Source organism: Marmota marmota, unplaced genomic scaffold (assembly GCF_001458135.2).
Source record: "Marmota marmota marmota unplaced genomic scaffold, marMar, whole genome shotgun sequence".
NCBI classification, from domain to species: Eukaryota; Metazoa; Chordata; class Mammalia; order Rodentia; family Sciuridae; genus Marmota; species Marmota marmota.
Genome location: NW_026000026.1, coordinates 24673339 through 24690373, shown reverse-complemented (window position 1 = coordinate 24690373; position 17035 = coordinate 24673339). Strand labels below are relative to the sequence as shown.

Here is a 17035-nt window from a genome sequence, read left to right as displayed (position 1 = left end):
TCTTGTGATCCTTTATATTTCTCTGGCATTAGTTAATAATGTCTTCACTCTCATTTCTCATTGTATTTATTTGAGTCTTTGCTATAGTTTGGATCTGGAATGTCCCTGAAAAGCCCTTGGGTCAAAGGTTCTATTGGGAGGTGATGGAAATTTTAAGAGGTGGAGCTTAGTGGGAGGTCTTCTAGTCACTGGGGAGTGTGCCCTCAAAGGGGCACATTTTCAATGGCTATAACAAAATATCCAAAAGTAGAGATTTTATAAGGAAAGAAGATTTACTTAGCTCACCATATTAGAGGTTGAAAATTCATCTCTTCACTCTGGTGAGCACTCCTTGGCTATTTCACAACATGGTGGATGTCATCATGGTGGGAGTGCAGATGAGAGAGAGATTGCATTGTGAGGCAGGAAGCCAGAGACCTGGGAGAGGCCAGCTCTCTTTTTATAAGACCACTTTCAGAGAACTAATTCACCCAGGAAACCAGCATGAATTCCTTCTGAGGGTAATGCTCCCAGTATCATAACCACCTTTCATGAGATCTCATCTGTTAAAGGTCCCACCACCTTTAACGTCACTACATATTTTATCATTTATCTATTTATTTTTTAATATTTTATTAGTTGTAGATGGACATAACTTTGTTTATTTTTATGTGGTGCTGAGGATCGAACCCAGGGCCTCACACGTGCTAGGCAGGTGCTCTACCACTGAGCCAGAACCCCAGCCCTTTTTTAACATTTAAAAAGAAACTTTCAGTCTATCCTTGTATTTAAGTGTGCCTATTTTGTTGTATTTATTTACTTATTTTTTGGGGAGTGCTGGGGTTTGAACCCAGGACCCCATGCAGGCTAAGGGTTCACTCTACCACTGAGCTACATCTACAACCCCCTAATTGTGCCTCTTTTAAACACTGTATAGTTGAGTCTTATTTTTTTTTCATCTTGTTTGGCAATCTATGCTTCTTAACTTGATATTTAGTCCATTAAAATATTAATTACTTCTGTAGCTGGGTCTATCATTGGCTGAGACCCATGCAGCACCAACACCTTTACCGCAGGATTAGGGGCTCTTTCATTCTCCACAATCAGTTTAATTTATTTTCTGTTTATCACATCTGGTTTTTGATCCTCTTTTCTTCTTTTAGATGAATCAAATATTTTTAAATTACTTTGTTTATCTTTTCTATTATTTTGTTTTATCTCCTTTATTATTTAAATTTTATTTTATATTATCTATTAAGAAAAATATTGTTTTATCAATAATCTATGGCTAGAGATTATTATATACACTCTTAGTACTATGTCTATGGAAGATATTACCTTCCCCTCTCCAGCTGTTAGGCTATGATCATATATTGTACTTGTACCTATGTTCTGTCTCCCTTTAAGACATTTGTCCTGATGTTGGGTTAGGCAGTTTTCTTTCACATTTACCCAGATATTTGACATATTTGGTACTCTTCATTCTTGAAGTTCTGGTTCTAGGATGTTCGTAAATCATTTACCTTCAGCGTGAAGAACTTTCTTCTTTTTCTTTCACGCCAATAATGGGGATTGAACCCAACCATGGCTTTGCCCATGTTGGGTAAGTGCTGTACTACTGAGCTACATCCCTAGACCTCTTTATTTCTTATTGTGTTATGCGCCACTAATAAATTCTCTAAGTATTTATTTATCTTAAAGCATCTTTATTTCATTTTTATTTTTTAACTAACTAACTTACTTTACAGTACTGGGGATGCTCTACAACTGAGATACGTACCAGCCATTTTAATTTTTTATCTCGCGATAGAGTCTAAGTTACCCAGGCTGGCCTTGAACTTATGACCTTCCTACCTCAGCCTCCAGAGTCATTGTGATTACAGGCATGTGCCATCATACCTGGCAAAACATCTTTATTCTGTCCTAAACATTGAAGACTATTTTACTACGTGTTAAGTCCTCACCTGGCAGTTTCTTTTCTGTTAACACTTAAAAAAAGTTCTTTTCACTTGTCTTCTGGTTTCCATGTGTTTTGTTGAAAAGTTAATTGTATGTTGCTTCTTTGAAGGTTCTTTTTCTTTTTTTTGTTTTTAGCAATTTCACCATTACAGGCCTAAGTGTGTTTTATTTGTATTTATCCTGTTTGGAGTACACTGATTGTTTTTTAAATATATGGGCTGACATCTTCAGTTTTGAAAAATTCTTAGATATTATATGCCTTTACTGTCGCTTCTGCCCTCTTTCCTCCTATCCCTCTTTGTAGGTTCCTAGCTGTGTGTGTGCTGGACCATTTATCTTGTCTTCTATGTTTTCATGCTCTGTTCTGTTCTTTTTATCTTTTTTTTTTTTTCTAATTTCTATATTCCAGACTGGATATTTTTTACTGACCACTTTCCAGTTTATGAATTTTTTTCTGGATGCAGTTCTGCTATTAAATCCAGCCAACTAGCTGTTTTCTCTTCTTTCTTTCTTTTTCTTTTTTTCTTTTTTATTCTACCTCTGAGCTTCATCCCCAGTCTTAATTTTTTTTTTTCGATTTTGAGACAGAATCTTGCTAAATTAAACTGCCTAGACTGCCCTTGAACTTGTGATCCTCTCACCTCAGCCTCCCAAGTAGTAAGGATTATAGGCATGGGCCATGGTGAACAGCCCGAGTGAGTTATCGGAGATATCATTTTATTATTTTAATTTAATTTAATTAATTTATTTGTGGTGCTGGGGATTGAACTTAGGGCCTCACATGTGCTAGGCAATTGCTCTACCACTGTGCTACATCCTCAGACCTATTTGGTTCCTTTTTTCCAAACTGCACCAATACTTCATATTTTGACCAAAAGAATAGGTCCTGGGAAGAAGTACAAAATGCAAATTCAAATGACCAAAAAATGCTGAACAAATAGCATTATTAATATGCAAAATATTTTTATCACAGAACTATTAGCAGGTAATATTCTCTGGGTCTGTAAAACTTTGAAACCACAAGCTTATTTGTTAATCGAGTCTAGCTCCAAAATACCAAAAAAATTTTTTAGTTAGCTTCATTCTTTGATGCTTCATTAAAATTTTCTACAAGATCTAGGAAATCTTTATCCTCTTCATCAATGTGTTCTTCTGGGTTTGGTGCTTTACTGTCCAGTATTTACCATGGGAACTGTTCCCAGGCTTGCTGAGCTGTCAGCACCAAGGTGACTTAAGATTCCAGGAAGCATTTCTGTGATTGGTTTGGCTTCTGCATGACCAGTAATTGTGGAGGTATTAGCAGACAAGGAAGCTTGGGATTTTGGATTATTGAAATGAATAACTGTCCCATCATCTTTAACCATGTTCACCTCTTCCATACCAGCTATGTTATTCATAGCCAGTTTTTTTAGAGAACTCTGAAGCTTTTTGTCATCAGCTGTAGCTTCTTTCTGTAGGCTGTGCCCTTGCCCCAGACCTGAGCCTCAAGTCTGGCCAATTTTTCTTCATCATGCTGTTGGTCAATCTTCTTCCACTCAGTCCTGAGACCTGGGCACACAGGACCCTGGGAAGGCAGATCGGGCTCTAGAGCACTTCCCTTGATTCTTTTCTACAGGTCACAACTTTCTGTTGAAATTCTCCTTCTTTCCAACAGGTATTTTCCTTACACTTGCTTTTATTTTATTTAACACTGCTTGCAATAGTCATTTTAAAGGCTTTATTTGCAAACCCCGATGTCTGAATCATCTGAAGGGTCTGCTTCTAATGTCTATTTTTTTCTTTTGATGACTGATTATATTTTTCTGCCTCTTCATGTCAATAAAACAAAACAAAACTTTTGTGAACTTTGTACAAATGAACTACGGAGACTGGAGATGACATTACTTTCCCCCAGAGCATTTGTTCTTTCTTCTGTGTGGGGTGGAACACCTTCATCCGGCGGGGATTGAGCTGGGTTGGGGCTGCACTGTGGCTTTAAGTAGACTTGGTTTACTTTGCCTTCTGTGGCCTCAGAATGAAGTCAGTTCTATTTGTGGCAGGATTCTTCCTTCTGTGGGACTCTGTCTCTCTCCTTTTTTCTTTAGATCCTTCTTTATAATTTTTTAATTTGTTTGAATTTGTTATACATGATAGTAGAATGCATTTTGTTTTTTTAATTAAAAAAATTTTTTTAGTTGTTGTTGGACCTTTATTTTTTATTTATTTACATGTGGTGCTGAGAATCGAACTCAGTACCTCACACATGCTCAGGCAAGTGCTCTACCACTGAGCCGCAACCCCAGCCCCAGTAGAATGCATTTTGACACATTGTACAAAATGGAGCACAGCTTCTCCTTCCTTTCCCTGAACATGATGCAGAGTCACGCAGGTAGTGTTATCATCCATGTGTATAGGGTAGTAATGTCCATCTCATTCCATCGTCCTTCCCCCTCTCCCCCACTCCCCGCTGCACAATCCAAAGTTCCTTCATTCTTCCCTACTGTCCCCTTCTGTCTCTTGCTGACCTCATTCCTCCCCGCATCCCAGCCTCTCTACTGTTTAGCAGATATCCTATGGGATGAGAGGCACCTTTACAGTCCACTGGACTCACTCCATCATGCTGACCTCAATGGCTGGTGGAAGCCCTGCTGGACTCTCCCCTCCAGTAGTTTACTTCTGCTAAACCCAGTCCAGCTCTCTCTCAGCCTATTCCCAGATCTAGAAAAGCCTCAAGGAAGCAGTTCCCATCCCCATTTGGCATGGAAAGACTCCTTTCCGTAATTTTAGTGTATTTAGTTTTCCTTGCTTCTATAGCTCTCTGATTTTTTTTTTAAAGTATGACTTTGTAACACATCTGCTACATTGTTTTTTAATTTTTTTTTTTTTTTTGTAGCTGTAGATGCACAACATGCCCTTATTTTATTTGTCCACCTTTACGTGGTGCTGAGGATCTAACCCAGTGCCTCATGCATGCTAGGCAAGCGCTCTGCCGCTGAGCCCAGCCCCAGCCGTCTGCTGTATTTTTATTAATTTAAAAAGTTCTGGGTCTGGGGGTGCAGTTCTGTGGTAGAACGCTTACCAAGCATGCTCAAGGCCCTGGGTTCAAGCTTCAGTACCTCCCCCCCCAAAAAAAAAAAAAAATCGGCAGCAGAAGAATGGCCACCACACTGCACCCTGTCCAGAAATAGGACTCCTGTTGCCCTATTGCTGTATTTTCACTGCCTTCTTTTTAGTCTACCTCAAGTCTCGCAGGATAGATGCCCACTTGGAGCCCAGCTGAGGGCCATGTGCCATTGCCCTGGTCCCCCTCCATCTCAATCTGCACGTGTGGAAAGATGATTGAGGCCTGAGTACTGAGCCTATCCAGACACTGGTGTCTGGTCATCGAGATGCTTTTTGGGTACCCAGCACAATACCCGGCACATGAGGGGCACCAGTATTTGCATGGGGCAGGTTAAGGGATCACTGGCTGACTTGAGGGTGGACGTTAAGGGCAAAGGTTTCAGGGAGGGTGTTTCAGTCCTTGGTCTGGATCAAATCACAGGGACATTTGGCCTGAATGTTTGGAAAAGACTACAGGATGCCAAAATGGATGGTATTCATGAACAGAGAGAAAGCGTGGAGGAAAAGTCCGACTCCATAGGCACCCTCCTCAAGGCCTCCCACCAGGAGCTGCAGTGAGTTGGCCAGCCCCCGAGTCTTCCTGGCTAGAGCAGGGGTGCCGCAGGCCTCCCCAGGTCCCAGGAACCTCTCCCTGAGTTGGGCAGTGCTGGGCATGATTGGGGAGGGCCCTTGGAAGGCCAGAGGCTTGGGGCCTGCAGGCAGTTTTACTCTATAGGTGGCAGCTGTGGCTGGGAGCCCAAGCCTCGTTCTAGCGCAGCTTGGCCGGAAGATTGAGCAGTAAGGGGAGAAAATCAGAGCCCCAAGCACCTAGATGGGGCCCCCCTGAGCCAGACTTGGATTTTCCAGGCTAGCAGAGGTCATTTCCACATGGTCAGAGGTCCCTGGCAGGAGGGTGCGAGGCCCACATCCAAGTCTCTGGTCCCGAGCAGACATTTGTGTTATTTCCTTGCTTTGTAGGCAAGAGGGGCTCTGTTCTTCTTCCCACTCACTCCATCTGCTCGACCCTTATTCCTGACCAAGTCTCATATAATCTTGGTTGCTTAAAAAAAGTTCATGGAGGTCTGACTTCCAGACCTTAAGCTAAGTTTCCAGAAATCCAAGACAGTCCAGGCAACAGGTCCCGCTTCAAGAGGACTCACAGGGAGGCAGACATACAAGCCCATGTCTGCAATGCCATGTGATGATTTAGGAATAGGGATGGTTTAGAGGTCAAGCCACCTGATTGGGTGGAACAGATAAGGAAGGCTTCTTAGGAAGAGAGATTGTAGACTTGGGTTTTGACATTTAAGTAGGAGTTTGCCAAAATCCATGGAATCTGTGTGATGCCTGTGCTCCCATCAAGGCAGTCCTGTGGGGACATATGAAACAAGGCGAAGGCAGGGTTTCCCTGGGGTGGGAGGGTGTTTGAATATTCCACAGGGGAGGTCCAGGTGAGGTTAGAATGGGGTACAGCCTCCATGGAGGACAGCACAGGGTGGTGGGGGGAATGGCAGGACTTGCAGAGGCCACTGCATCTGGGCTTTGCAGTGCCATTGAAGGCTTTCTCAGTGATGGGCCCTGGGAGCATGGCCTGGGGACGGGGGAGGGGGAAAGGCTGGGGAGGACAGGCCCAGGACTGGGAGCTCCTCTCTTAGCTCCTGGCAGCAGGAGGGGCATCTTGTGAAGGTGAGCTCCTAACAGCAGGGATCTGGCTGAGGCGCTGGTGTACCAACGGCGGGAGCAAGAGGCGCTGATGTTACTGTTGAGTGGCAGAGCAGATACAGAGGCGGAGGCTTGGGCCAAGCTGCACAGGATGGCCCCAATGTCCCCGTGGGCTGGCGAGCACTCCCTGCAAGACATCGAAGCCAGCTGGAGTGAGTGGGAGTCCAAGGGCAAGCAGGTGAGGCTGGGGGAGGTGGGGCAGGTGCAGGCCCAGCATTTAGCCTTCACTCTCTCCTGAGACTCCTGCAGGGTAGGCTGGGGGAGGTCAGGCAGGTGCAGGCCCAGCACTTGGCCTTCACTCTCACCTGAGACTCTTGCAGGTGAGCAAAGTGGTGGGGGCAGCGTTTAAGCCCAAGGAACGGTTGCAGAACCCCAAAGTCCTGTTCAGTGGCATGCAGAACACCTGGATGAGGCGGCAGGTACGGGTGTGTGGGGCCTGCCCCTGAGATGCGGGGCTAATGGAGGTTAGGGGATCCCATCTCCTGTGGTGGCCGCCGTGATGCCCGTGTGGCTTCCAATGGGAGTGATGGGGACATTTGTCCTTTATCAGGATTCTAAGCCGCAGACTGCTGTTATGGCCCTGGTCTGGCCCTGGTTGAGGCTGTTGGCACAGGTTTCATCCTAGAGGACAAACGTCATTAGGTCTGTGGGAGGGGTTCTCTGGGGTCTGGCACATCTGGAGCCTCCCAAGTGCTCCCACAGTCTGTGGTTGCTCATTTGCTTTTCCACGTGTCCATTGCCCATGTCCTCAGGATGTGGGCACTCAAGAACGGGCACAGGGTGTCATGGTCTCAGGGACACAGGAAGGGATGGGGTCCATGGAAGGGAGTGGGAGAGAAAGGAGCCCCGGGGGGGGAGAGGTGGCTCAGTGGCAGCACACACAGGTCCCTGGCCAAGGCAGCCCAGCCTCCCCCTCCTTGTTTGCTGTGGGGCATTCTGAGAGCCCCTCCTTCTCTGTGGGGATGAATGAATGAGAACATGACAGGCCTCTGCAGGGCCTCTCCTGGGCGTGGGGCAGGTTGGCATGAGAGGGCTCACTTTGCACCCCTGCCCCATCCTGGGCAGGTCCTCATGGCATCGTGAGAGTGAATCGGAGAGGTGGGGTACACCTGAGGAGCTCTCTGCCCCTGGGCCCACTGTGGGCCTGGCTAGTGGCCTCATTGTGAGAAGGGAACAGCTCGGGTGCTGGTGCCCACCTCACAGCTTGTGGTGAACACCCAAGAAGCGTGAAGAGCTGGGGGCCGGGACCAGGCCTTCTGCAGAGGGTGCATGGCCCTCGGGCTGTGGGCATTGGTGATAGCCTTGGTACTTGGAGACTTCTTTTCCGTGAGAGGTCCTGCTCTTGGTCCTGGGTGCCCTCAGCCCCCACAGTGCCCCACCTCGCTGCTCTGTCCCCTGCAGATCTCTCCTCAGATCTACCAGAACCTGTTCTTCAACGAGCTAACTCCTGTCCAGCCGCCTGACTCCCTGATACACAGGGTCCTTGACCAGCAGGGCCGGCACATCCGCTGGGTGGCGCATGATCTTGAGCCTCCCAGGGACCAGGTGTTTGTGGACACCACGCCCATTGCTACCTCCTCCCACTCCTCCTCCTTGTCCCCAGCAGCCTCGACCTTCAGGCTGCTGGACTCCAGCTCCTCCCTGCGGCCTCGGTCCTCCACCTCGTGGCCCAGGTCAGCCTCCATGACCTCCCCCTCAGCCCTGCCCGAGGGGTCCCAGTCCACCCTGCAGAGGCCAGAGATCACCATGGCTGTCGCCTCTTCCCTTCTGCGCCCCCCAAAGCCTCTGGAAGCCCCTGTCATGTCCTCCCCAAGGAGGAGCTTCCATGTCAGGTTCTGAAGTGTCCACCCCTGTCTCCAGCCCTCCAGCAAGGCACCAGCTTGTGGGGTCCCGCTGTCCCTGGCTCACACCTTGCCAGTCCTGGGGACTGTGGGCTTTTCCCCAGTGGCTCCCATTCTGCCTCTCTGGAGAAGTCCAGTTGTCTTCTCTCTGGATCTGCACAAAGTCTTGGAGAAGAAAATAAATGTTCTCATTTGTCAGAGTCCTGCAGGTGATGAGGCTGGGCTGGGCTCACACCCTTAGTCCCTGCTTCGATCAGCCACACCCTGGCGAGGCCCCAGGGAAGACACAGAGAGTCCCGGCCCCAGGAACCCGGACACAGTTGACTGGCAGGTGATAGGTGACACCTGAGGGTGGGCCGTTGGTGGGCCCCTGGTGCTGAGGCGGGTGGGTCACACCCTGGGGGAGCTGCATGGCCCAGAGTTTTGGTTCTGTCTCATGGAACATGAGGCCCAGAGCCCATCGGGTGGTGCCAGTGGCTGTTTTTCCCCTCCTCTGCTGTCTGTCCAGCCCCCCTCACCCACAGGTACTCCAGCTACACCCCTGTGCGGGGAAACAGATGGTACCCACCTGGCTCTGGAGCCTCCCTCTGACCCAGAAGCACCATCTAGGCCTCTGCTGGGCCACCAGCCATCTTGAGGCATGTGGGGATTTTTGGACGCAGAAGATAGCATTTAGAGGTCATGAGGCACAGGCCTGTCGGCCAGGCCCTCACCCCAAACCAACTTATGCCCTTTTTAGCTTTGGTGACCACTGCACAGAGAGAGCCCCTAGGCCCACCCTTGCCATGGTTGTGGACCATGCTACTCCTCCCAGGTACCCCAAGACAGCTGTCCTCAGGCTAGCAGAGCTGAGCTCGAGGGCAGTGCACTCCTGAATTGGCTGCTCAGGGGGTGGAGAGGCCAGGGGAGCCTGTCTGAGTCCCCAGGGCAGGAGGTTCGAGGCCCCTACCTCCCGCAGAGCAGTCCCTACAGGTGTATCTCTTACATGCGGGGTGTATTGAGTCCTGTGTCACGTGTGCTTTGAGGAAGGGTTATCATATCACTGGAGGGCATCTGAGGAGGTCCTCTAGAGAGGGACCTTAACTCAAGATGACAGGGTCCCTGACAAACATCACAGAAAGGAATTTCAAGACATGTCAGAGAGAGGCACCAACAGATTTGTTCAGGAAAGCAAGCAGTGCACATTTAGTGGAGGACGCGGGTCATCTTAAGGGTGAGACATACTTTGGAGGACTCAGGCATTTCTTTTTAAAGGAAACTGAGAGGTGGGCATGGGAAGGTATGGGGGGATGACATTAGTCTGGTGGTCACAGATGGCTTATGGTTGTCTGGTTGTTCCCAGAGTCCTTAGATCGATGTTATCTGTTATCTAGACATTATATAACTTTGGGAAAATATACTGGATTATAGATTTTTGTATCTCTCTTTGCCTAGTGTATTCTAAAAATACAGGTATTCATGGGCTGATTAACTGTGCACAGGATTTCATAAGTGGGCAAATTCCAGTAAGTTTAAGATCCTGAGCGAAGATTTGTAGATTGCCCAGAAACTTGGGAGTGACAGGCCTGGGGAAGAACTGGCCTGGGAAGGACAGGTGGGAGGAACTTTAGCTTTTAGATTAAAGCTATAATCTCCTTGTCCTTCCTCTCGTCTCCTTTCTACCCACCTTTATTCCTTTATCCCGCCTCACTGAGATGAATGGAACCCACCCCTGGAGGCTGGGCATGGTGGCACTTGTTTATAATCCCAGCAACTCTGGAGACTGAGGCAGGAGGATTGAAAGTTAGAGGCTATCCTGGGCAATTTATCAAGATCCTGTTGGAAGGTTAAAAAAAAAAAAAAAAAGCAAGGCTGGGGTTGTAACTCAGGGGTAGAGCGCCCCTGGTTCAATCTACCCCTCCCACCCCCCCAAAAAAAAAAGGGTTGGGTGGGAGGCTGGGGTTGTGGCTCAGCAGTAGAGCGCTTGCCTAGCACATGCGAGGCCCTGGGTTCGATCCTCAGCACCACATAAAAATAAATAAAGGTATTGGGTCAACTACAACTAAAAAATAAATATTAAAAACAAAAAGGGTTTCGGGCTTTATTTTGAACAGCATCTGGCAGCCGTCCCAGGGTGCAGAGCCCTTAGAGGCACATCTGGGTTTTCATGGGCTTAAAGCTCACACAGCCGACTTCTCCTTAGGAGGCGAGTCCTCAGAGACAGACACAAATCAGGCTGTGGGACGGGGAGACTGGCTCACCAGGGTGCTGTCTTAAGCTCTACTAGTTTCTTGGTAAGGCCACCCTCTCAGCCCTTGTTGTTTTTCACTTGTGCAACAAACATCCATTAAGCACCTTCCAATCTAGAAAATTCTTCCCCATGGTGGATCTGAAAAGGTGTCCTGCTGGCACCCAGAGCCTGTCACTCTCTGGCCTCAAAGGTGGAAATGTATTGTCTCCTTGTGGTGGAGGTTGGCGGCCTGTTATCCTGAGGGGAGGGTTCTTCCTCGCCTCTTCTGAACTTTCTAGAACCATGTCATTATGAGGCACTGGGGAATTTTCTTCATCTTGGAGGATTTTTCTGCTGTTGACCAGCAACCCTCCACCTATAGAGACATCACCCCAAACACCCATGTCCTGTGGCCATGTTCTCCATGTGTAACTGTGGAAAACAAGCTATGCTCTGTTCTGTTACCCCACGATGCTGAGAGCAGCAGTTGTTGGGGGACACCAAAGCCTGAGTGACCCTTCTGTGAGACCGTGGCTTGCCGTAAGCTATTAACTCCATTTTGAGTTTAAGTTCCGAGATGAAATGTCTCTACAAGTAAACAGCCACCATCTGTCTAGCACAGCCATAAGGCACAAACTAATAAGTTAGTCATGCTAATAAAAGTGACACCTGTGGATTTACTGAATTAATCAGAAGCACACGGACACACAGGCGTGCCAAACTCATATCGGAAAAATCAGGCCCACGAGCTCATCAGACTCACCAGGCCATGTCATGGGGCAACTCCCCCAATCAGGCCATAAAAGGAGTCTGGGGCTGGGGTTGTGGCTCAGTGGCAGAGCGCTCGCCTCACACATGTAAGGCCCTGGGTTTGAGCCTCAGCCCACAAAAAATAAACAAACAAAGATATTGTGTCCATGTATAACTAAAAAGTATAAAAAAGAATGTATCCCCAGGCTTCAGGGGAGCTGGGTTTCTCCTGCTGGTCACAACCATGAGGCCTACTCCAAGCTGACACTCTGAACCGCACGCACTCCTTCTGGACTGTGGCCTAGAGTAAGTTCCTGTGTTGTGGGCCCGAGTGTATGTGCCTTGACCAGACAGACTCCATTTACCCCAGACTCCATTTCATATAAGAAATTTCTCCCTTGTGAAAACTCCACCTCTGTAGCCCACCTCCGGCTACCCACGTCCTGTTTGGCCAAGGCCAAGCTGCTGAAAAACGTTTCTTTTATTCTTATACAATGTATTATTAAGAAATGCTTTTGTAAGATGTTCTCTTTTCAGTTCCCATTTTTCTTGGGCAATGTACCCTGACTGCACCCTGAACTGGATCATTCTGACCCACTTCCACGTTGCTATGGTTTTGATTTACTGGTAGCTTGTGGGTTTTGGCTATAAAAGATGCACTCTAACTTCTGCAAAGGGTCCAAGGGTGCAGAGTTGACTTGGTTGCTGCCCCTTGGCCTGCGGTGAATAAAGTTCCACGCCTGCTTCTAGACTGACCTGTGATTTGGTCACACGCGCCACACACCTGCACTCCCACAGCGCTGCTCCTGGGGACTGGTTCTGCTGCTGGTTCTCATCTTCTCTGACCACTGACCACTGCCCTGACTGCGTCAGGGACCTGTGCGCTCTCAAGTTGGCCCCACCGCAGCAAGGCGCCCTATCTTCCTGGCCTGGTGCTTCCTGACCTGGGGCTCTGCAGGGGTGGGTGAGGGGTGAAGGGTCTCCAGGTTCTGGAGGGGAGAGAGGCTGTGCCGAGCCGGGAGGGGTTTCTTAGGCAGGGACATTGTTGGGGAGGAAAGCCCAGCTATTATCTTCAGCGAGCACATTATGTGGGACTTGTGGCTCCCCGTTTTTCAGGTGAAGGAACTCAGGGGAGTTATAGGTTTTGTCTGGCTCTCTAGGGCGTTGGAGGTATCAGGTTGGGGGAGCCCAGGCAGGACTCTGGAATTGGTAACGTCTCAAGTTGAATTGATGCTCAGAGCGTGCACTCTTGAGTTGGCTTCTCTGCTCACACCCCATGTGACCCTGGGCAGGGGCTTAAATCTCTCAGACCCTCAGTTTCCTCATCCATAGAATGGGGAGAAGTAGCTGTGGTTGAATTCCTTCATGGGGCCTCTGGCTTCTCCCAGGGACTTTGCCTGCACTTGACCCCTGTGGTGTGCCTCATGTTGACCCTGGGGCTCCCCTTGGCTTGCTGGAGGGGGCCAGCAGCTTGTGTAGATGTGCAGACCAGGGGCAGTGCTCTAGGCCTCTGGGACTTGGTGGTAAGGTTGGAACAGTGGCACTCAGGGCTGACAAGCAGTGGCATTGCTAGGACCTGTTCCTCAGAGCCACTTTTGTGGATTACAGAGCAAACTCACAGTCCCTGAGGCCTTAGGGAGGTGAGTGGGGCAGCCCCTGGGGTGTCGGTCCTCTAGACACACCTGTGACCGGCCTTCCTGCCGTCACATGCCCCCCACCCCTCTTGAGCACTGGGCCTTCCACATTGCAGGGCACAGACTTCTCATGTCATGTCCTGATGTCACTCGGGGCTGGAGCAGCTCTGGGTCACTCTGGCTTGAAAGCCTGGCCAGTCTGGGTTGCTGTGTGATGGGCAAGTGACTGTCCTCTAGGTCTCATGGCCTTGGGAGCCCGTTGGAGAGAGGAGACCAGGCAGGGCTGGGCTCACACACCCCGTCGTCCTGGGAGTGCTCTCTGATCATTCTTGTTACTGGGGACTGCTGTCTCTCTGTCCTGTTCCCCGGAGACCTGGGGGACAGGCTTCAAGCTTTGCACGGCCTGACCCCTCCTTGCTCCTAGAGTGTCTGTTCCTGTTGGTGGGAACTGAGCTCAGAGAGGTTGAGGTTTGCCCTTGGTCACAGAGTTGCGCCTGAGCAGAGCTGGGTGTTGGACGGTGCCTCAGGCTGCTCAGTGCCAGCGCCTCTAGGGGGCACCCCGACAGGGTCTGTGGCCTCAGAGGTGGCCTCTCAGCAGCGCCTCCCTTACCTGATCCTCGCCTTCCATGGAAAATGTTTCCGTGGGTATGCGGTCCCTGGTGGAGGCCATCGGGAGCTCCCCCTGTCTGGCATGGCCCTCGGGGGCAGCGCCCACTGTGGCCACATAGCTGGCTGGCGTCATTGGCAGTGGGAAGGCAGGCGGAGTGAGGAGGTCCCTGGGGAGCTCTACTCTCCCCAGCCTGGGTGGGCGGGTCACCCTGCCTTCCCTTCCGACTTCAGACCCCCCTGAGGAACTCAAAGGCCTGCGGGGGATAGAACCTCACCCCCGCTGGAGACCGGAGCCTGCCTCGCCCTGCTTCCCTGGTCACACTGGCCCTGGAGCCCCCGGCGGCTGCCAGAGCTGGGCAGTGAAGGCAGCGGGAGGTCCTTGTGCCTGTAGGGGGCAGCAGCACCCAGGTGTCCGCAGACCAGGACGGCTATGGGAGCTGGGGCGCGGAGTCTAGGCCACCTGAGCTCCCCACAAGCCCTGGGATCCCACAGTCAAGGAGAGGGGTGGTGGGGGTCCCTGGGTCTAGATTCCCTGGTGGCGTCCATAACAGTGACCAGCAGCCTCAGCCACCTCCCCCCACCCAGGGTTGGCATCCAGAGGCCTGGAAAACCATGGCTGGGGTTCCCACCGACCCAGGGGCTCAGGCTGAGACCTAGAGAGATGAGCGCGCGGTGCTTCCCCACCTGGGCACGAAGCTGGTCACACTGAAGGCCATGGCTGAAGGCCTTTTGTGCTGGGGGTCTTGGGCCTCGGTCCACATTGGGCAGAGAGAGGTGACAGCTGGCACCTCCTGATGCCGCTGGGGAAACTGAGGCACCGAGGGTGACCCCTCAAGGTGACACCGTGAAGCAGCACAGGCAAGGACATGCGGGGCCATCACTGGGCTATCACCTGCCCTTGGCCCAGGGGTTTCTGGGTCTTGCAGAAGCAGAGCCATGTCCACCTGCTCCCGCTGAGCTGACCTGGCTCCAGAGATTAACAGGATTAGCCACATCCTGGGCTGGAGCTGGGTTTATCAGAGGCGCCACTCCGGGGCCTTGCCGGTGACTTGGCGCTCTGCACCTCCGGTTCTGTCTGGGCCGCCAGGGCGAGCCGGCACCCCCCTGGCCGGCTGCCCACTCCTGCTGTGGGCCGGGTCGGGGGTGTCCTGGGTGGCAGACAAGTGGCCAGCCTGTTCCCTGTGGACCTGAGATGGGGTGGCAGAGGGGGGCCCAGGTCCATGTCTGTCTGCGTTGGAAACAAAGCCCGCCTTGGCTGGACCAGGCCCTGGCTCCCTGCAGGGTTGGGCAGGGCTCTCTGTGGGACTCGGGTAGGGCTGTCCCTCAGCCTTGCCACCTTGCCTGTGCAGAGGGGCTTTTCAAGGGCACTGCGAACTGTGTTGCTCCCCCGGGGACCGTGGCCCTGGGGGATGGGAGGGCCTGAGGGGGGCAGGCAGAGGGGAACCGATTGTGAAGAGAGGGACCTGACGTTTGGGCAGGGCCTGGCCGCACCCAGCGGCTCCCCTCAGGTGAAGAACAAGACTCCTGTTCACGGAGCACCTGGAATCCATCCCCTCTCTTTCCGGCTCCACTACTTGATCCCATTCCGCTTTGGCTAGCTTGCTCCACTCCCAGGCCCTGCTTAGGGAAGTGTCATTCCCTCCTTGGGACTGGACCTCCTGTCGCCTGCCTGGGCCAGAGGTCAGTTGTTCCCTCGGTGATCACTTACCTAACACCTACTCTGCATCATGTTATGTGCTGGGAATTTCACGGTGGTGGACACCGTGTCTAGCACTCATGCTCTCGAGGAAACAATCACTAGAACAGGTGGCCTCAGCTCTGGCGAAGATCACAGACCAATATGAGTGGCTGAAGTCTGGGGAATAGGAGGAACTAAGAACTAAGGCCCAGAGAGGGTGTACGTCCTTTCGATATCATACAGAAAATTGTTCAGAGGATGTTGAAACACTCTCCTCTGCCACCTTACCTAACAGATGTCATCCTGTCTTTGTTGCAGAGATGGGGAGACCAGGGGTGGGATCAATTTGAAACCAGAGAGAGAAAACCAGACTGCCTGGGTTTGGGTCCAGGTGCTACCACTTGCTGGCGGAGACCTCCACCAGTCACTTGGCTGCTCAGAGGCTTCTGTGTCCTGCCGGGGCTGTTGTAATGTGCGGGCGCCCAGCGTGGGATCAGGAATTGCACACCATGGCCTCAGACCTCAGTCCTGGGCCCCTCTCCCTCTACAGGGCCCAAAGACATGCAGACTGGGGCGCGGGCTACAGAATAAACTTTACTCTCTCTCAGGGCAGGAGTCCTAGTTAGGAGTCTCTTTGGGCAGGGTCACAGAGCCATGCACGCGCACTCGGTACAGGCAGGTGAAGCGAGGATTCCCCCAGTTGCTTGAGATCTTCACCTTGACAGCACCAAAAGCTCGAGGTGGATGGTTCTGGAAAACAGAATCAGACATGGGGCAGCTCACCCTGGCAGAGTGGAAAGAGAGCCTCCCATATCTCAGGTGAGAGACTGAGACTCAGAGAGGGAAATGGTGTATCCCAAGGCCACACAGCAAGTCAGTACTTAGGGGCCAGGATAGAAGGTGCTGAGACCAGCAGAACCAACCTAGAGTGGCTGGGAAATGCCCCAGCCGCAGGCCCCTGGCAGCATGTTTGCCATAGGCCTGGGCAAGCCCATTTCCCCTTCTGAAGGATGGGAGTGGTACTGGCTGTGCCCCAGGATTGGAGCCAGGATTGTGGGGAACTGAGCCCTTGGGACGAGGGCGCTAAGCAGCACCCCACACGCTGCTCTCATGGAGGGCGAGGCCTGTGTTTATCCTGCTTCCTGCCCAGGGCACAAAGCTGGAGAGGCTCGGCCCTCAGGCCCTGTTGGGTTTCAGTCTCTCAGGGAATTACAGGGGTCGGGGACACTGAGGCCAGGAAAGCGGGGAAATCCCAGGACCACACAGCATTTGTATCTGGGCCGGTGTTGGCTGGATTCCAAGCCTGGACACTCGCCCTGTCCGGCCCCCTGGTGATTCCAGAGGCGCCTGTCTGCTTCTGTTCCCAGCCCTCCCCTCCAGCCTCCATTCCCTCCCGGGCTGGGAACAGGTGCTGATGGGGGCGGGGCTCCCGGTGCGAGGGCTCTCCACTCTGGAGCCAGCAAACCCCACCTGCTGGGTTCTGGGGAACCCCGGGGGAAATGCAGCCAGCCATCCCTGGGGGGTCAGGCCAGCGGCCGGGTGGGTCCCCCCCGGGTGGGTCCCCCCCCCCCCC

General features: G+C 51.5%; 2 protein-coding genes and 1 pseudogene across 2 annotated transcripts in view; 1 reads left to right on the top strand and 2 right to left on the bottom strand.

Moving 5' to 3' along the window:
- Efcab8 (EF-hand calcium binding domain 8) overlaps positions 1-10377 on the top strand; it is a 65278-nt gene extending 54901 nt beyond the window's left edge. The window contains 4 exon segments of the mRNA XM_015505555.2: positions 5462-5594; positions 6706-6919; positions 7062-7160; positions 8143-10377. Of these exon segments, the coding sequence (XP_015361041.2) occupies positions 5462-5594; positions 6706-6919; positions 7062-7160; positions 8143-8580 (884 nt within the window). The 3' untranslated portion in view covers positions 8581-10377.
- Positions 2989-5003, bottom strand: LOC107158906 (annotated as a pseudogene).
- A 5578-nt stretch (positions 10378-15955) lies between the features above and the next one.
- Positions 15956-17035, bottom strand: part of Sun5 (Sad1 and UNC84 domain containing 5) — a 15584-nt gene continuing 14504 nt past the window's right edge. The window contains exon 13 of the mRNA XM_015505332.2: positions 15956-16212. Within this exon, the coding sequence (XP_015360818.1) occupies positions 16081-16212 (132 nt within the window). The 3' untranslated portion in view covers positions 15956-16080. The remainder of the gene's footprint in view (positions 16213-17035) is intronic.